Source organism: Papilio xuthus, unplaced genomic scaffold (assembly GCF_000836235.2).
Source record: "Papilio xuthus unplaced genomic scaffold, Pxut_1.1 DF826933.1, whole genome shotgun sequence".
In the NCBI taxonomy this organism is placed as follows: domain Eukaryota; kingdom Metazoa; phylum Arthropoda; class Insecta; order Lepidoptera; family Papilionidae; genus Papilio; species Papilio xuthus.
The window spans coordinates 1,442,434-1,450,508 of record NW_013531716.1 but is presented as its reverse complement, the minus strand read 5'-3'; the positions used below and the strand labels follow the sequence as shown (position 1 = coordinate 1,450,508).

The 8,075-nt window shown below is 33.2% G+C and overlaps 1 protein-coding gene across 1 annotated transcript; it reads right to left on the bottom strand.

Moving 5' to 3' along the window:
• Positions 1–254: 254 nt before the first annotated feature.
• On the bottom strand, positions 255–4,191 carry Pka-C1 (Protein kinase, cAMP-dependent, catalytic subunit 1). Its single transcript, XM_013318039.1, has one exon. It carries the CDS (start codon positions 3,884–3,886, stop codon positions 2,825–2,827), a length of 1,062 nt encoding a protein of 353 aa, XP_013173493.1. The 5' UTR covers positions 3,887–4,191; the 3' UTR covers positions 255–2,824.
• Positions 4,192–8,075: the final 3,884 nt, after the last annotated feature.

Below are 8,075 nucleotides of genomic sequence, written 5' to 3'. Positions count from 1 at the left end.
AAAAAGAAACTCCCTAAGAAATAGACAGACAGAAGTCTGGCACATAATTTTTACGAGACACCAAAACGAGTATCGTCGTATAGTGGATATTGGATCTTACACTTGCTTATTAAGTAAGCCTAAAGAAGAGCATACATACCTATAGTTAACTTCCAACTTATAGTTATAGTTTGTATACAAAGGGGATACCTCTAAATACCCATAAACATAAAATATAGCATAGTAAAGCTACTTTAAAAATTAAACAAACATGATTACTGTTACATCAATATTTTTAATTTCATCGTAATTTTATGGAAGATCAATACATGGTGACAAATTATTGAAATCAACTGACTTTTTACATTTGAATCAATGCTATAGGCACTCGATACAATAGATCTAAACGTGAACATTTTAACATTACAAATTACACAGATTATAAAAGAACAATCTCAATTACACAAAAGGTCACATGTATTTAAATTGAAAATGGTTAAGTTCACAATATAGTGTCAGATATGAAAAATGAATGTCACTAATGGAATGAAGATTTGCACATACCGAAAAGCTGATATTGAAACTCCTAATGGGAACACATTCACACTAGATTTATATACAATGATAGCCAACAAAATTACATATCAACATATACAATGAAAAGAGTTACATCTACTTAATCAATGACATATAAGTCTTTTCATTGGATTGTTTGATAGTATTATTTAATGTTGTTCAAATTAAACTTATTTCCATGTAATGTTGGTGCCAAATGGTGACCAAATATCAAGAGCTTTAGCACAAAAAGTGAAAAACAATAAGAATTAGATTACCTTAAATTTCACGGAGAAAACAATTAGCATTGAACTCCTACATACTATTAAAGATTTCACAATTGTCTAGTAGTTAATATCAACTACAATATATTTCTATTTTTTTATCTGTCAATTTTAATATTTACCATATATATTTCTTGTATAGTATTATTACATTTTAGACTTTTATTTAAATTAGTTTCCTAACAGTTTGACTTGTTTGCGTAAAGCTAATTACAAACTGTGCATTTAAATATTGAAGCAATAGCGGCCAGTAAACTGGTGTGATGCAGGAATATCATATTAATGTAATAAAATTAACAAAAAAAAATACCTTAAAGATATATTTACATATTGACATCTAAAACATCTATGGCACCGGTATAACAATATATTTAAGTTGCAAAATAACATTTACTTCACATATCAAAACAAACTTTCAATATGTATCAAAATGTTTCCATAATTCAAGACATCAACATTGAAATAAGCAAAAACTTAGTGTGTAGAATATTTATTAAACTCTTAATGTGTTACAAATATCATAGACATAGACAAAGCGTTTGGTCAAATGCTAAACCTACATATGGACATCTTTAGAATAAATATTTAAGTAGTAACTCTGATATGACTAATATTTAAATTATTTATTAGAGAATATAAATGAAATATGAACATTCTAATGCTATGTACTTCTCTTTAGCGATATGAGCTGAATACATACCAAATTGTTAAGTAACATGAGGAAATTCTTTCTAATGATTCTAATTCACAAACACACAATGCTTTCACAATGTAAAATTCACTACAAATAACTAGATCATTATTTGTACAGCCTGGATTCAAAGTCCTACATCTAATAGCTAAAAAAAAACAATAAGATGAACCAGTAATTACCGTTCCAAGGACTGCTGGCAAGCTGTGCCAAAAGTTATAGACTAACTTCACACCTATTGATAACACCAGCCCCATACACAAAAAGGAAAATTTTATTTTCAATACGGCAACTTTGCCAAAATGACAATATTTTCTATAAAATATGGAACAATATCTATAAATCGTTAGAATGTATTAAATGTAAAAATTTCTCTCTTTAACTTTGTGCTTAATATAATTGTATATTGAACACTGATTTTTAATAGAATAAAAATTACTAAATTTATTGCTTTTTGATAACTGTTGTTAACAATAAGTGTTATGGCAGATTATAAAACTTTGCTGCCATTCATTTCATTAACAGAATGAACTTGCATCCTAATAATTAAGGAACTATACAAATTACACTTAAATACCAAAATATTCTCACATCAGATCACAAACATGTTTGCACAACTGAACCTAACTACACAAAAATAATTTAATCTCTCATCTTGCAGTTAAAATATCAATTGTCTCAACAAAACATTTTATAAATTAAAAATATTAACAAAAGGTCAAAAAAAAAGTTAAAACCTACACTAAAACATTCCATAAGGACTTAGTTATACATATAATTAGTTGATTTTAATGCTAAAGCTTTAATGTGACTGAAATAGCTTACGATCCATACTAAACAATGAAATGACAAATATCTTAAAAGTAAGAAGAAAAACCGCATCAATAAACATAGCATAATTTTGATCAATTTACAAAAAATACAAACATATGTCAAAGCTTGTCAGTGCTACGGTAAACAATGAAAAACTATTTAGAACTGTGTGCACAAAATCACGTATTTTACACCATTGGTACAAACATCGTGGGGATATCACTTAGACAAGGAATACCGTTCCTTATCTACTCTTCTATCGACTTAAAAGGACACTAAGCAAATAAACTCCACCAAAATATCAGAAATCGGTACGCCTATCATGTTGCTTGCACTCCAAGTTATATGTGAATGAGACAGTTTGGGGGCGATTTAACGTCTATAACCCAAGACCACGAGCAATAAAATGCACACTTCACTGCTGTGACTACATTCACAGACCATTCATAAATACCATATTCTCTCTTTCGGGCCTGCTCAAGTACAGGCACCAACTAATCGCTCAGAACTCAGCAAATTCTTTTGCACATTTCTCTGTTGATGAGATACGCAATGCCTCCTCCTCGTAATCGTCGAAATTGCTTGTGTCGCCGGGCCCTTTGCAGCGAGGGATGAAAGGAGCTTCAATCTTCTTCTGGAAAACGGCTATCCAATCGGTGCTAGCAAACCATTTATGCCCTTTTATGTCATTAACGCCCGCCTTCAGGTTGCCATATCGTTTTGTCAAGTCTACTTGTAGAAGGTTGCGTAAGAGATCTTTCAGGTCTGAACCAAAGTGTGAAGGGAAGCGGACCTTACCTGATACAATTTTCTCGTAAATTTGAATGGGCTGATCGGCGAAGAACGGCGGGTAACCAGCCGCCATCTCGTAGACGAGGACACCCAGCGCCCACCAGTCCACGGCCTTGTTGTAGCCTTTGGACAAAATGATCTCCGGCGCGAGGTACTCGGGGGTTCCGCACAAAGTCCAAGTGCGGCCCTTTACTCTCTTGGCAAAACCAAAGTCGGTCACTTTCAGGTAGCCCTGGGAGTCGATTAACAAATTCTCAGGCTTGAGGTCTCGGTATATAAGGTCGAGGTAATGTAGATATTCGAAAGCTAACACTATTTGTGCAGCATAGAATCTCGAATGGGGCTCTGAAAAGCGACCCACTTTCCTCAAATGGGAGAACATCTCTCCGCCTGGAACATACTCCAAAACCATATATAAGTTGGAATTATCCTTGAAATGGAACTTAAGGCTTACGAGGAAAGGGAAATTGATCGCCTGCAAGATTCGCTTCTCGTTTAACGTATGCTCGACCTGTTTCAATTTGACCACTTTCTGTTTGTCTAATATTTTCATAGCATAATACTCTTTCGTGGGCTTGTGTTGAACTATCATGACGCGGCCGAAGGAACCCGTACCGAGCGTTTTGATCCGCTCGAAATCATTCAGTCCGGCGGTGTTGGTAGGGTTCTTTTTCCATTTTTCTTCGAAGTCTTCCTTAGCCTGGTCGAGGAACTCTTTGACGCTTTCGGCGGCGTCCACCTTCTTGTTGGCGGTGGCAGCATTGTTGCCCATGGCGGACTTAAGAAACTATTACAACGCCTCGATTCCTCGATACTAGAGGCTGCCTTGCACTAATCGATCCCTGCTTGTGCGACCGTGTAAAAATGGGCAGGTCAACACAATTTCGTTTGAAACACGTACATCCTCTATTTTTAAGCACAAACACACGTCACAAAAGCCACTTAATGCAGGCACACATTTACACTATTGCTTTTGAACAAAAAATCAAAAAATACTTTGTTACATTCACAAGAATAAAATGGCCTCCACTACCTGACCCGATCGACAGAGCGAGATCGAGCGAACGATTTGCTCAGAGGAGGGGGCTCTTCTGACAATGTTGCTGCGTTTTAATACAAAAAAAACTACTGACTAATTATGAAACCTACCAGTGGCTACTGAAAATATTTGGTTCGAATTTATTTTGCAATTTTTAAGTAGTACCGTAAAGTATTTACCAGCGAAAAGTGGTGGTTTAGAAAAACTAGCTTTCTTTATTTATAGATTCTTAAAATTGGATACTAAAATATACATCTCGTGGGTAAATATTTTCTAAAAGATGGTGTTAAAAATGAAATGATAATGTAATAAAAAAACACTGAAACCATTTTCATTGGTGTTTGACAGATTTTTCGCGATGGATCAGATCTAGAAATAAATTGAAATTAGTGTGCCAAAGCCCAAATTTGAAAGAGTAATGGTTTATTAGTAAAGTGTACCACAAAACTATAACCTTTATAAGGATAGTACAGAAATTTCTTCGATCACCCGGAAGCTGAAATACCAACACTCTGACAAAGAGGAGAAAAATGTAACTCACTTTATTCAAATGACAAAGTATTTTCAAACTTTCGCGATTTTTACTATAAGTGTAATACTTGAAAACAGAGAGACTGGCAGAAAGGAAACACGGCGTTTTGAAGTATTTACTAATGTCTTCTGCACCGCAATCTTGCAAAATTTTATGAAACTAATATAAAGATCTATAAAGATTCAATATTATAAAAACATAAATTCATATAAATACAGACCTTACATTAAGTGGGTCAAAAGTTATTTCCAGTACATTCCAGTTATTGATTTAAAAAATTGGAGCCAAATTGTATTCTTCTAGACGTATAGTATTTGACAGCTCTTAAAAGTTGTACTAAATTTCATGTCGTTAAAGTGAACTTGATCTTTAGATGTATAATATTTTCAATAACCTAGTATGTATGAAATACATTGCTTAATGCGTAAGCGCCGTTTTTCGATCGAAGCCGTTTTCAGTTTTAAAATCTGTTGAAAAAATGTTCTACCAAGAAAGGTTTTTATTTTGTGCTAGCAACATTCGGTGTTAGTTTCACATTTTTGATGCAGATGGCAGGAGAGTCATAATTTTAATTTGTTGCGCAGCATAGCTGGATGGCTTGCCTCTGCATTTATAGCTTGCCTGATACCTGTAACCAAAGACAGATCATATCGTAAAAACCTCCTGCTTTAACAATTTTTTATCTATGAGTACAAATACAAATGTAATATTAACTACTGTTATGCAAAAATTTGTAACAGAATGCTAAGTTTACTTTTAGAAAAACGTCCTACATAGTTAATTGAACGTTAATTAGTAAGAATTGATGATATGGCATGTGAAAGACGAAAACAAATAATTACCTTATGCTTACTACAGCAAATATATAACATTCAATTCGGGTATATTATAATGTACGTAATAATAACAGATAGTACACAATTATTATTATATTTACATGTATTAGGTATTATATGTTGATGTGAATGTAATGTTAGGCGTTCTTTCACACGTTGCTAATAGACTTCGTACTGATAACCTTGAAAAAGTAGACTTAGCAACAGCCACTTTTAGTTATGGCGTTGGAATATCGTAAAAACTGCGGGTTCAATGCTACATAACAGTAGTAACAATGTAATTAACGAACATAGGCGAATATCAAATGTCATTATAAAAAAAAATGAACAACAATTATAAAACAAGGCAAAGCGTGTGTATAAGTATAATTTGAGAGACTTTGAAATAGTAGGTATACTTAATTTCGGAGTATGTTGATCTTTCTAATATTTATTAAAAAAAAATTACGACCCGGTCTCCTTTCGTTGTAGTACTAGGTATCTGCCCTTTAACGGGCAAGAGGGAGCCTACTTAATTACGTTTCATTGTTCCAAACTTACAGTGGTGGGTCGTGGAACGTGGTTACACAATCATTAATTATTTGATTAACAAATAACAAGTGTTAATATAATATTTTAATTGAAATTCAGATTTTTAGAAACAATTTTAATTTAATACTCGGTTATTATATTGGAATGACGCCATCTATGCATTGAATTTTACAACTCGCAAGAATCAGACAAAAAGTTAAAGCGACATCTAGTTATATGAACATAGATTTCTTAAAGTACTGAATCAATAACCTCAACACTACGCTTTCAAAACGTGGGTTTATGGCTATGATTAGCCTTCAACATTATGACTAACCATGGATTTTTAGGACCAAAATACCCGTTCAAAAATATAGTTATTTCTATTTTGTCAAACATTATTACAAAGATGATGATGTTTTTTTTACGGAGATTTTGATTTTGCAAATCAACGGTAAACGAGATACTTCAAATTGCTGTATAGAGCATTCTATAGACAGCATCTATAAAATACTCGTGCACACGGGCTAAAAATTTTATTTGAATATTTATTTTCTGCTATTTATTTTGTAACTTGTTATTTAGTAATTTAGTAGTTAGTTAAATGATAAATGAATTTTGAGCTATTCCTCGTTTGACCTCCAACTGTTACGCGGAGAATTTTCTACGCTATAGTTATTATAACTTTGCGTACACATAGGCATTGTTCTAGCTATTCACAAGTGCATATAATACTTATACCTAACTCTACTGTATAAAGACTAGGGTTGCCACCTGCTTGGGTTTTTATTATACCGGAGTCCGGAATCTACGTTAAATTGCTTTTTATTCTGTGTCCGGGTCTTAGTTTTTTAAAGGCGCTTTTGATCATTTATTTATGTGTGTGAAGTTTTATGTTCGGAATGCGTAACCTCGCAACAACCTTACAACTGACCGCTTCGTCACGAACGCACACAAGAGTAAAATGCATTACGTGAGTATACAACATATAGAACTAAACAATTTTACGCGCGCTTATAAAATGCAAAAATGGTGAGCAACGGACAAATACCTCGCTTAAATAAATAATAATTAAATACCGTTCAATATGAAAATTGGAAAGTTCGAGTATAATAGAAAACAGGATTTTCCGTGGGTTTTATTGGTTAAAAACACGCTTTGTTGTATTTGTAATGGAGGTGTTACAACTTTGCTATTATTTACATATTTAGATATTGTACCTATTTTTTATCTTAGACATAGGAGTGATGACGGCTAAGCAATTTTTTTTAACGTGTTATACACCTAACTACTTCTTTATATCTTTAGGACTTTACATAATTCTTACTTTGTCTAACGGACTAGAGAAAACAACTTTTAAAACGCCTTGATACCTGATGATTATTATCATGTCCGCAGTTGTGAGCTATGACCAGCGAACTGTTTTTTTAACATTCCTTAAGAAAATCACTGTTGTTCTGATAACTGTTTTAAGGATAGGCTATATAGGCTCGTTTGTGGCATTGGACGTGTTAAAAATAGTTCTTCGACATACGTTAAGAAAAGTAGATGGTGATTTTTATCTGTCAACTACCTATGAGCTATTACCAATGAGCCAAGACAAATTAAATCAGTGTCAGCAAAAACAATTTAACAGTCTCTATCTAAAAGTTCTATAAAAGTTCACTATCATTTCTTTAGGATAAATTTTTTTAAAGTATCGAACGTATACTTTTTATTTTATAATGACGAAGCATTTCATGAAGCCATTGAGTTTTATTTCAAAAGCCCAACGGTGTGATGAACTGTTCTTGTTAACGAATTCAAATTTGACGAACTGTTTGTTCGGCTTGTGCCAAGATGCTCTTTCAAAGCCAACGACCTAAACGATCTTACTATTTTGTATTTGTTAAACCTTTCCTTGTCACATCGAAATAAAGTTGAAAGTGCTTCGTTGAAAAATTCTGGTGGGTCACAGCTATATGGTTGAAAAATCAGGGGCATCGAATTTTTTTTAAAGACAAAAGTGTAAAGTTACACGGACAGTTTGAATCTTTTTTTTTTT

Coding starts and splice junctions, on each gene's coding strand:
- Pka-C1 (XM_013318039.1), bottom strand. CDS start 3,886: ATGGGCAACAATGCTGCCACCGCCAACAAGAAGGTGGACGCCGCCGAA.